Genomic DNA, 12491 nt, shown 5'->3' on the forward strand with positions numbered 1-12491 from the left:
GGCAGCACCGGGGCAGCTCCCTGCAACGGCACCGAGCTGCCACCGCCAGCCCCGCCGCCGGGAAGCCACAACATCGCCGCCCTGGTCCTGGGCATTCTCCTCATCCTCCTCATCGTGGGAGGCAACGGGCTGGTGTGCCTCAGTGTCTGCACGGAGCGGGCGCTGAAGACCACCACCAACTACTTCATCGTCAGCCTCGCCGTGGCCGACCTGCTGCTCGCCCTCCTCGTTCTGCCCCTCTACGTCTACTCCGAGGTGAGGCTGCCCGGGGGCTGCGAGGCACCGGTGGGCCGGGGGGGGGGGCTTTTGTGCCTGGGGATCCTGAAATCCATCCTCTCCGGTTCGGGAGTGCCACCGCCGCTGCCCAGCCCCTGGAGACAGCCCCTGCCCTCCTGCTCCGTCCCCCCTTTCCGCTGCAGGGAGGTTTGAGCAGCTCTCAAACCACCACGGCTTTTTCCTCTTAAATGTCCCACGACATCGCTGCTGCTTGCGGCGCCAAACGGCCGCAGGACCACGAGTGGTGGGAGCGGCAGCCCCTTTAGTGCAATTTCCTGGGCTCGCCCGCTGTCCTCCCGGGCGATTGCCGAGCTGCGAGTGCACCGACGGGGGATGCACCAAGTGCACCGAGGGGAGATGCACTGGGGCTCTGCCCCAGGCCGGGTCAGTAGCTCTGGGGAGCCCTTGCATTGCACGTTTCCCAGGCTGCCATCAGCAAATGGTTAGAGAGGTAGAGAGCTCCAGTGCTGTGTTATGCTTGGCATAAGGTGAGCAGGTTTTGGTGACAGGGGAGCTCTTTAGCCAGGAAACGGGTTTCCATGTTGAATTGAAATGGGGACGTTGCCTTTGTAGGAAGTGAGAGGGATCTGGTCATGAAGGTGGTTTTGGTGGGTTTGCTTCAGGGCTCGTCCTGGCAGGTTCTCTGGTTTGCACAAGCCTGACCCTGCATGTGATGATGGTTATGAAGAGTCCTCCAACGTTGGAGGACTTTGAGTCAGGCTTTCGGTTCACCTCCAAAACCTGTTGACCTCTGAGTCTGTGACAGCTGAGGGAAACAAAACCAGGAGCTCCTGTGGTTGAGTGGTTTTGTATCTCTCTCTGTAAAAGGGAAATAAACATGTGCTGCACTTCCAGGGGACAGATCATGCCTTGAGGTTGCAGGGGATTTGGTGAAGCAGGGTGAGGAGGCTGGTGAATGCCTGCCCATTAGTACCAGGCAGTGGCTCTTCCCCTGCCCAAGAGGATGAAACACCCACAGGCCAGCCCAGCAGTTGTCCTGCACCTGCCCTTGTAGGAGCTGCTGGGATGGGAGAGAGAGTAGTCCTTTCCAAAAGTGGGGGGAGCCAGGATGTTACCTTGTGCACAGTGAGCAACCCCAGCAAGCTGCAGTCTGGGGCTGGGGGCAAGGGGGATGTCAGATGTGCCTTGTGGTTTCTGACAGCCACAGGATTGGCAAGATGGTGGTGGTGTAGGTGCTTCCTCAGGGACTGAAAGCACCTGTGAGGGAGACCGAGCGGTGTTCCCATCCTGCAGGCTGGCACAGGAGCAGAGCAGCAGAGCTCAGACCAAAGCATCTCCCCTTCCCTCCCATGCCTGGGCTGCCTCTCAGCATCTGACAAGGATGGGCCTGTGTTTCCTTAAGCAAGGCAGGCTGGGGATTAGAGCTTATGATGCTCTTAGCCTCCTTACCTGGCCCTAGGTTTTTGCAGGACATCACGACCTCTCTGGAGACAGAGGTATTGAGGTATTCTGGAGGGACAGGTTCAGCTGGGGACCCATAAGAAGGACCAGAGAAGAACAGGAGCATTAGGTTCCCCTCTCTCCACCACATTGGTAGGAGTCACGCTCCCCACCTCCCCCATGCTGTCTGGTTTTAGTGGTTTTGCTTTTCCCTCTTTAACACAGTTGTGGTGGTTTGAAAGTTTGTGTCTTCACCATTCTACTCAGCTACTTCTTGATAACTGGAATGCACTTATTTTTCTTGCTTTTTTCTGCTGTCTCTCCGTGCCTCCAGTTCCCTGTTCTGTGGGCAGACACACAGACCTGTGGTCTCCTCCAGGCTGCAGGCTTGAGTTTTACTGGCATATGTAAAAAGCTGATCAACATACTCTGGGGTACGCCTGAAAATGCTTCCAATAGGACATGAGCCATTATGGGGCTTTCCTTGGGTGCCACAGACATCCCACAAATTCTGGCTGCTCAGGCAATGGGTGTTCAGCCCTGTATGAGCTTTAAAAACCTGGTCTGTCCAGTCTGAGCCCTAGCTATGGTGATATTTGGTGTGTTCACGTCCATAGCTGGTTGTAAACATCAGTATGTGGGGTAATTCTTCCATGTCTGTGCACCCAGGATATTAAACACCAAGGGATTAAGATGGCATATGACAGAATTGTCTTTCCTTCCAACTTCTACATCTCCTGGAACAAGGCAGGCTTTCAGAGACCCTGTAAAAAGATTGTGCACTGGGATCTGCTCTCCTCCCAAGCAATGGTGACACACAGAGGGGATGTGGAGGGTGCTGAGCAGGTGAGGAGGGAACAGCATCAGGGTGCAGCAGGCACAGCAGCCCCAAGCAGGCAATGGGATCTGGAAATGCAGGGCAGCTTGGGCTGCTGTCTGTGTTGAGGCAGTACCCTTTTCATGCCTGGGAGTTCCTCTGTGGGCTCAGCACCCATAGTGCCCAGGTTGCCCATGTTAATTTTGAATAATCGATATTTGGTGCAGGATTTGTGGCTCATTTTGTTCTGAAATATTCTAAGGAAAAGTGAGAGTAACCATTGAGTCTGTCCCAGGGGACAGATTTTTTTTTTTGTGGTTTGTTTGTTTTTCTTGGAGGCAAAAGCAAAAACTGTAGGTCAGAATGAGATGTCTGGATGGGAAGTGCAGCGTATAGTGGTTGCTGCTGTTTAAAACTAGCTTTCAGCTGTTTTCAGCTGACACTGTGCCACTGCATTGAGCCACTGATAGTGTGACATGGACAGTCCTGAATGTTCAGTTCCACCTTTATTCTTGGTGTGAGCTTTTTTCGTTGGGTGTTTTTAATACTCCTGACAGAGTAAAGGAGGACTTGGAGGGCTTATTGGAAAACAAAAACAGGCTGAGAGGGTGGGCTTTTGCTGCTCATTCATCAGGAACACAACAATAAAATCTGACCACTTCCTTTATCGAGCAGGAGAAGCTTGGTCATCTTGTGTTTTTTTTCCTGTGAGATGGCTTCTTGTGTAGGGTTTTTGGAAACATCTCTCCCAGTCAGGGCTTTAGAAAGCAGCTGGAGGGACTGAAACTTTTGAGGTGACATCTGACGTTCCCAGAAAACTGCAGATCTCCCACAAGCTTCATTTGTGACAGGATTTCATCCTGTGAGAGGTGGATTATCTTTGGCTGCTGTTCACAGAAGCCTGAGCACAGAGGGAGAGGCCTTGATCTTGCCTGCTATTTCTAGCTGTTAAGAAAGCTTATTCTGATGTGTTAGCAGCATTTGTTGACACATACTCTCCTTTTGTAATTCTGAAAGAGCCAGCACAACTTTCTGCCTTAGCTAAACTTTCAGGCCATGGTGAGGATACAGAACTCATGGCTTTAGGAAGACAAATTGTGTGTTCATTCTCTCTGGATGTCCCCTGTCTGTACCTGCAGGGTTGGAGGATTGCTGAAAGCAGGTGCTAGACAAGGGGCAAATTGATGTGTGTGATCACAACTGTTTCTTTTCCACACCATGTCACAGTCACTGCAGTCTTGATTTGAACCAGAGCTTGGCAGAGGGCAGGGAAATGGGGCCATCTAATGCAAACCTTCCCTAGTCATGTACTCACATGTGCAGCTTGTGGGAGAAGCACCATGGTGGTGTGATGGCTTTCTGATGGAGACAGGAGATGGTGTCTTAGCAGTATGACAGCGAGAGGTATAAATCTCTGGGGAAGATAGGCTGCTCCTCTGCAGCAGCCTTGTCTTTCAGATGAGAGTGTGCAGTGCTCTCCTAGCTGTAAATCCAGAGCCAGTAAAGGAAGGACAGTGGGAAGCAAGGAGTAAGGAGGTGTCCTAGGGCACTCCCAGGGGCCCACAGTAGTTCCCCAGGAGGAAAGCCCCGCTTTCATGTGAAGAGAGGTCAGGAGAAGATGCCAGGGTCTGCCTGGAGGACTTACAGTACTGAAAATGGGGGTTATTGCTCCTCTGAGACAGTGAGGACACAAGAAAGCAAAGCTACAAGGTGCTGTGGAGGTGCTGCGGATTCTTTAGGCTCTCAGTGGCTTTGCCCATCAGAAATCAGCAGTGAGGGAGTCACAGGGCTACAAAGTATTCGTGTTAACTGCTTCCTTTGCCCAAATACTGCCACAATGGCAGGAGCCACAGCAGCACTTTATACAGTTCTCATTAACCAGAGGCATTCCCAGCAGTTAGAGCAGGCTTCAGGCTGAGCAACTTCCACTCCTGCCGTCTGCTGTGGAGCATCCTCCTGCCTGGCCCTGTGCACTGCTCCTCTGATCAGCTCTCTCCTTAATCCACATTGAGTGCCTCAGCTGGGAACAGGGCTGGATCCCAGTGTCTGCTGCAGGGGCCCTGTAAGGCAGGGTTATGTAAACATCTTTACCACTAACTGATCTCTCTAATTGGTTATGAAAAAGAGGAAACAGTTTTAGCAGATCTCTGTATTTGCCCAGCTCCTTCCACAGGTCAGGGAAGATGAGTCCTTCCAAGCACACGCTCTGCTCCACAGGTCCCCAGAGCTTTAGAGCAGCCAGTCCCAATGACCCAAGCTGTTTTCTGGGTGGGATGTTGCTGTTCTGCAGAAAACTTTCAGGTGTCAGTGTACCACTCGTGTGGAAAGTTCTTCTTTTCACTGCATGTTGCTGCGTGCCTCTGATGCAGCTCTTCTGATGAGAGACCAGACCTCTACCCTTTTCCAAATCTTCTGTGACTCTCTATGAAAGCATGTCATCCTTTTTGCAGCAGTATTCAAGATCAGTCTTTTCTGGAATCTTACAGCTTTAGTGGAAATAGATGTTCTCCTAGGCCTGACTGATGCCTGAGCCACACAGTCTCTGCACACAATCCTGGGGAGGTGACACAGGCCAGCAATATAAACCAGTGCTAAGGATTTTATTTGCAGTGACCAATAGCAGGGGGAAGGTGTCTTTGAATTTTGGACCCTCGTAATATTTCAAGTGTATGACCACACTTGCTCCTCATTTCTGAAAAACTTTAATCTCAATGATTTAAGTCAAGAAAGGATGTTAGAGCAGATGTGAGGCCACCTTTGTCTTGTGTCCCACTCCATCCCCACCCACTTCCCTTGCAGGCTGCATTGTGTCTTCTGCAGAGTGCAGCAGTGGTCATAGCTCATGAAAAAAGGACCAGAATCAGCTTCTTGTGAGCATTTGGACAATTCTTGGACTCTGGTGCTGGACTTTGCCCACTTGCAAGGCTTCTGACTCTTCTGATTGGTGTCCTAGCCTTCTCAGCAGGCCTGGGCTCTTAGGATTAGCACTTTCAGTCTCTCCATGTTATGTGCTTGAGCCATGGCCTCACTGAGGGCAGGCAGGTGCTTGTTCAGAAAGTCCACTGAGCATCTCTGACTGCACTGTCAGGCTGCCATTGCCTGAGTGTCTTCTTCAGATGCCATCACCACCAAAGATGAAAGGATCACTTTGTGTGCTCTGCTTCTTAGTGAGCCTGTTTGCAGGGCTGGCCAGAGAAGCAGGTGTGGAGCTGCCTTGTGGGGCTGTGCAGAAGCACGTGGCAGGACTAAGACAAGAACTGGTAGCATAGCAAATAAGAATAAAACCTTTGACCCTGTCCTGGCTCATGCCCTCAGGAGCACTGGTGGGGTAAGAGCTCTTCTAGCATCAGGCTTTTTTGCAAGAAGGCAGATTCTTTTTCTTAAAAATCAGCTGGTGCTTAGGAAGAGGGACATCAAAATAACCAGACTGGGAAGGGTGTTTGAGAAGTCTCCTGCTACCCATCATCCTACAGTCTTCTATTCTTTGTAAGAAACATTTGGAGTTGTTTCTCCTCTGCACGTAGTGGTTGGTCCAGAACCTAAGTGCCATTTGTAATGAGATGTTGGTACCTTGTAAGAGACACAGTGGCTGGATGTGAACTTATGGCTTTGCCAGCCTTGCTTGGATAAACAAGCAGCCAGTCTGTGCCAGGGATATCACTCTGGAAGGGTTAGTGCCCAGAGCCACCATCATTGTCACCTGCCTATAAACACTCCTTGCTTGCCATGAAGCTGTGAGCCAAGGGCAGAGTGTGATCCTTGCCACACGCATACATTTTTCCATCTTTTTCCAAGAGGTGATGCTTGGAGGTTTCAAGTGTGGAGGTCACGGCACCTCACCTCTTCAAGGCTCAGACTGTGTTCTCACCAGAGCTGTGCAGAGCATATCATCTGCCTTAGGACAGTCGTAGCAGGCATGCTGGCCTCTGGGGTTGTATTTGCAGCTTTGTTTCATTTTGTTCAGGAAGGCATCTTGCCAGCACAGCACCTGCTTTGCTGCACAACTGGCTGTTGGTGGCTTCTCAGCACCAGCACTGCTGACCACGTTGAAAACATGGAGCCTTGCACTGAAAAAGCAGAAAATGCAAAAAAAGCTGAGGGGAGTGGAAGTGCTCTGGAGCACTTGTTAAAGGCAGCTTGAGCTGTTCACGATCCCTAAAGCCTTACATTGTACCTTGATGGGCTAATCTTCTGCAACCTCCTGTAATTAGGTACCACAATCACATGACCCAACAAACCCAGCCATGCCTCTAATCCAAAGTCACTCACCCATCCGTGAGGCTCTTGGCACATTTTGCCAAGGGCAGAAACATCCCATAACAGCAAGTCCTCTCCCAGCACTTTCCTTGAAGTCAGTCTTGGGGATTGGTGGGGAAAGGGAAGAGCTTGTAGCATTTTCTGAGTGCCCAACTTGAATCTCACAGCAAAGGCTGCGTCCTCTGAAGTGCTGCAGCCTGAGAGCACTTTTCCTTTTCAGGAGCAATGAGTTCCCCAAAATCACAAACAGGCTTTGAAAACTGTAGCCCAGAATACAATTTTCTCTCTCCTAATCTGAACTGAGTTTGTCAGGATCCTAGTGAGCTTGGCAAAAACCAGAGGTTGTATTTTCTGATTCAGCTGCCAAATTCAGTTTGGGGTGGCTGAGCTGTGCTAGAGGAAAGGCTGAATGAAGCATCCAGGCCTGAATCCAGCCCTCTCCTGGAGGTTCCCACTACCCCTCAAGGAGATGACTATATAGAAATAGCCAGACAGTTTCTGCAGTTTGTCCTTTGGCTTCACAGCTCCACTAATCATAATCCTGTGCCTGACATCATCACTGCCTGCTATTAATCCCTGCAGAGCTGCCCCTGTCCTGGCAGGCCTTGCTGCCCCTGCCCCATATGCTGTGAAGAACGTTCCCCACGTGGCTCCTTTTCTGTGCTGGGATTAATCAAACCAGAACCTCTTGGGCAGCTTTTCTGCTTCAGCAGATCTATCCCCACCTCCTGAACTGTGCTACTCACTCCCATTCCTGAGCTGCCCCCAGGTTACTCAGCATTTTTCTGGTATCAAACTGCTCTGGTACCAAAGAGCTAATTAATCCAAGAAGGTGGTGGACAACTTATATATATTAGACATATACATAATTATAATATAGCACATTATACATAGATAAAAGTATATAGTAATATATATACATTATATTAATATTTATTATATATAATGTATATTTTTATTGTAGTAAGAGTATTTCAAGAGTGTATATATATATAGTGTTTGATATTTTGCAAAGTCCCAGGGGCATTTTACATTTCTATTTATTTGTATATAAACTAATTTTAATAATAAACATAATAACTTTAAATCTAATTTATAAATACACAGGAATTGCATATAGAGCATATATTATATAGAAAGAGATAGGAAAATTATATACGATGTATAAAATGATGGTGGAGTCATATTCCCTGTGTAGATGTGGTGCTGAGGGACATGATTTAGCAGTGGGTTGGTAGAGTTGGGTTAATAGTTGGACTGGAAGATCTTAAAGGTCTTTTCTAGCCTAAGTGTTTCTGTGCTTCTAAACGATTCAATGTATTCTAGAAACACATTCCAAAGCCCCTATACGTGCACAATATGTATAAATGTTTACCATGTTCTGTATCTCATATTGAAGCAATTATAATGCATAGCTTGTTACTGTATGTATGTTATATACAATTATAGACAGGTGTGTATTCTCTATGGTGTGAAAAGACCATACCTAGATATCTATATTCTGTCTATGCAGGTCTTTGCAGGGGGCTGAGCTGTCTGGGTGTGCTCTGACCCTACCTGGCAGTAATCAGGTCACAGCAGCAGGTGGATAATCCCAGCCAGTGCTGGGGGGATTGGCCAGTGCTGCAGGAGGGGACACAGCCAGGGCATTGCTGCTGCTCTCCCACCCTGGCCGTGGGCTGGGGAGCTCCCGGGCTTAGGCAGGGCATCCCCATGAGCTGCTGGTGCTTTTCCCAGCAGCTCAGCTCCTTCAGTTCTAAAGACAGCCTGTTCAGAGGGTGGCCACAAGCTTCTGTGTTAAGACTGTCAAGGAGTATGAGCTAAAGAAACAAAACTTCTGTGTGTGTGTGTGTATGTGTATATTATATAGATCACCTAACTGCATGGCTAAGGATTAGTGCGAGAGAGAACAGAGCTACAGGCTCCCAGTGAGAGCCCTGTGTCTGAGTGGGATGTGGCAAGTGGCCATGGCTACTGACCACCTTGTTTTCAAGTGAAATCATCCCTATTTACATGGCATGTTGAATACAGGGCTTGGGCTCCTCACCTCTTCCTTCCATTCCCATTTCCCAACACCTGGATTCACAGCATGCTGCTGAGCAAAAGTTCCTGTTCCACAAGCTGGTATCCACAGACCCTTGGGCATTGTCTGGCTTTGTTGTTTTTTCCTGGGGATTAGCTGGGATGCAGCAGGGTAGATCTTTAACTGCTATCTTTTGTGTAGCGGAGTTAATGCTTCCAACAGGGACTCATCACACGGGTCTGACCATGTCCTCTGGCTGGCATCTCTGCTGCTTGGCCCTGGATGCCTGCAATTGGAGAGGAGAACAAGATCTGCCTAGCTCTGGTAGTCTCCAGAGGTTGACCTAGTGCTCAGTGACAGAATGAAGCAGCTCTGTGACATACACCAGCTATTCACATCGTCTGCAAACAGGAGCAGTTTGGATGTGAACAAGGGCAGTTGAGCTCAGTGACCTGCAGTGGGTGGTGCTGCCCTGGGAAGGCTCAGCCCTGCATTCCTGAGAGTTTGGGGTGGTGAGCATGGGGTTGTGAGCCTGCTGGCTATCCCTCTGCACTAATCCAAGGCACTGCTGCCCTGGGTCCATGGTCTGTGGGCTCAATTCTTCATCCAGACCAGAACCACAAAGACCTAAGCAAGCTGTGAGCTCGTGGTGGGGCTAATTCTCATGTGCAGCTGGAAGGAGAGTGTCCCACCAGGACTGCTCCACGTCAGGCTCCATGTTTGGAGAATGTGAGTGGTGCCCAGACACGAGTTGTTTGGTGCCATTTCACAGGCAGTGGGACAGGGCATCTGCTGACCCTGGGGATCTTTTCAGTTCCAGGGAGGTGTGTGGTCCCTCAGCACAGCGCTGTGCGATGCCCTGATGACCATGGACGTGATGCTGTGCACGGCCTCCATCTTCAACCTCTGTGCTATCAGCGTGGACCGGTAAGTGCCTTCCCCATCCCCATGCCAGGGGAGCACTGTATCCTGGCAGTGAGATACTTCCATGCACATCCTTGCAGGGAGGCTGGATCCTTTTCTCCCCTAAGGAGGGTTTTCTGCCCTGCCAGTGTCCCATCAGTACCCTTGTGGTGACCAAACTGAATGCACAGTGGTGTGAGGAGGCTGGAGCTGTCCCTCTGGGGGCTCTTCTGAGGGAGGAGACTGGTTGTATGTAAACAAATTGAGGGGGAAGGACAGGGGCAAGCAGCTTTGGGAGCACTTGGTCATGTTACCAGTGGTGACACCACCATACTGGGACTGACTCACCTGGGGCCTGTCTTGGCAGGTTCATTGCTGTTTCAATCCCACTCAACTACAACCGGCGACAAATCGACTTGCGGCAGCTGATCCTCATCTCCACCACCTGGATCTTTGCCTTTGCTGTGGCATCCCCAGTCATATTTGGGCTCAACAACGTCCCAAACCGGGACCCTAGCTTGTGTCAGCTGGAGGATGACAACTACATCGTGTACTCCTCCATCTGCTCCTTCTTCATCCCTTGCCCCGTCATGCTGGTGCTCTACTGCGCCATGTTTCAAGGACTCAAGCGTTGGGAAGAAGCCAGGAAGGCCAAGCTAAGGGGCAGCATCTACGGGGCCAACAGGAGGCTCTATCACCCCCCAACCTTCATCCCGAGGGAGCAGACAGGACTGGAGCAACGGGAGTGCAACCCTTACGGCCACTCCGACCACCCTGGGGACTATGGGGTGAGCAATGGGATCCAGACTGTCTCCTACCCACATCTCAAGTACCCCCATCCAGGACAGGGCCGGAAGCGGGCCAAGATCAACGGCCGGGAGCGGAAGGCCATGCGAGTACTGCCCGTCGTGGTTGGTGAGTAGCAGAGGGTGTGGGGCAGGGGGAAAGGGTGGCCTTGTCCTGCAGCAGGGCTCAGGCTGGCAGGACTCCTCAGAACCTGATGAGGTGAACTGCTGCTTTTGTGGGTTCCCTGCTGGAGCCACACAGCCCAGGCACAGTGCTGGGACAGCCATGGGAAGGGATGTACTGAGAACCATGTCTTCTTCCTGGAGGAGGTGGGATGTTTATCCAGTGACCATCTCAGTATCCCTCTGAGCCAGAGTTTTGCCAACAACCACCCTTGAGACAGGGCCCATGTACAGTGTTTCTTATCCAGCCTTGGCTTCAAGGTAAACCTGTGTCTCCTGATATCTTAAATGTGTATCTGAAACCACATATATATAACTTCGACTTTTTGATCACCATTTAGGATGAAAAAGACATCCTAAATGTTTTGTCTGGGTGTGAGCCCAGCTCTATCTGTCAGCACATCTGCTGCTTTTCCACAAGCACTCTGAGCTGTCCCCCCTCTCCCTCAGCCCAGGCTGTTCTTGGTAAATTAAGCCCTTTTCCACATTCATATCACTTTCTCTCTTTCATGTCCCTCTGGCAGGTGCTTTCCTCTTCTGCTGGACACCTTTTTTTGTGGTCCACATTACTAGGGCTCTCTGCAAGTCCTGCACCATTCCCACTCAAGTCACCAGCACTGTCACTTGGCTGGGTTATGTCAACAGTGCCCTCAACCCCATCATTTACACCGTGTTCAACACCGAGTTCAGGAACTTCTTCCGCAAAGTCTTGCACTTCTTCTGCTGAGCCCCAGCCCTGGGGGAGAAGGAAACCACCAGGCTCCTTTTTGTATAGTTCATTAAAGATATATTTCTGCCTAAGGTCTGCTGTCTTTGTTGGGGAGGAGGGAAGGAGGCCAGATGGCAGCTGAAGGATGCTGGTTCCCAGCTCTTTGTATTAAGGACTTCCAGGTGAGTACCAGTGGATGCAGCTCAGATACTCTCCCCACTGGAAACTGCAGCTGCAGCCCCTGTTTTTACCACTTGGCAGCTGAGAAGGTAAGAGATGCCACAGGCAGCAGCAGAAGTTCTCAGAACAGCTCTTGCTTTGGCTTTAGGTGTCTGGTCTGCCAGGAATCATTTCTCGCTTGCAGGAAAAAGATCCTGGATACCATTCGGTGAAGTCCAGTGACCCCAAGAGCAGCCAGAGGGAGCAGCTGGTGCCTTCCTCTGGCTCGGGGGAAGATGATTATGGCACGAAACAGCCATTTCCTGAGTAATGATTTTTGTATAGGATTGTTGCTTTCCAAGGGGTAATTTGTTTGCTTAGAAACAAATGGAGAAAGGGACTGCAGGGAGGCTTGAAGGTGTTCTTTGACTAACAATTGCTCAATCAATTTATCACCAAGTAATAAACACACTAAATTCCCACAGTGATTAAATTGTAAATTGTTGCATTCTGTAGCTTGCCTTGGGGCTCAGCTGCCCCAGACACCAGAGCTCTGACAACAAGCTCCCTGAGAGCTTGAGTTACACGTGAGCTACCAGTTTTTCATTTAAAAAAGAACCTGCCCCACTCTCTGCCTGTTTGGTTGGTTCTTTTGTCCCCTGAAGAGGTGCAGTAAGGCCAAAAGGCTCAGCTACACTCAGCAACAGGCTGTGTGGTAAGGCTGGAGCAGGAGTTGCTCTGGTGGTGTGAGGGGCTGCCCAGTAACCTGCACAAGCAGGAGTGCTTGAGCATCAGTACCTGGTGTATCAGTACCTGGTGTCTCTGCTCCCCTCTTGTCCTTGTATCCACTCAGGGCTGTGGTTCCAACCAGCAGCACCATCCTGGGATGGCTGTGGAGACTGCAAGGAGAGCCAAAGGGTTGAAGTGACAGAAACACCTGCCACCATTTTTTACATTCCATGCAGCTTTAGCTCTGCA

General features: G+C 50.3%; 1 protein-coding gene across 1 annotated transcript in view; it reads left to right on the forward strand.

Annotated features, from left to right (window-relative positions):
* Positions 1-11444, forward strand: part of DRD4 (dopamine receptor D4) — a 22951-nt gene extending 11507 nt beyond the window's left edge. Inside the window, exons 3-6 of the mRNA XM_009993553.1 lie at positions 6-255; positions 9589-9701; positions 10045-10592; positions 11170-11444. Coding sequence (XP_009991855.1) covers positions 6-255; positions 9589-9701; positions 10045-10592; positions 11170-11372 — 1114 coding nt within the window. The 3' untranslated portion in view covers positions 11373-11444. The remainder of the gene's footprint in view (positions 1-5; positions 256-9588; positions 9702-10044; positions 10593-11169) is intronic.
* Positions 11445-12491: the final 1047 nt, after the last annotated feature.

Source organism: Chaetura pelagica, unplaced genomic scaffold, assembly GCF_000747805.2.
Source record: "Chaetura pelagica isolate M959 unplaced genomic scaffold, ChaPel_1.0 scaffold613, whole genome shotgun sequence".
Classification (NCBI taxonomy): domain Eukaryota; kingdom Metazoa; phylum Chordata; class Aves; order Apodiformes; family Apodidae; genus Chaetura; species Chaetura pelagica.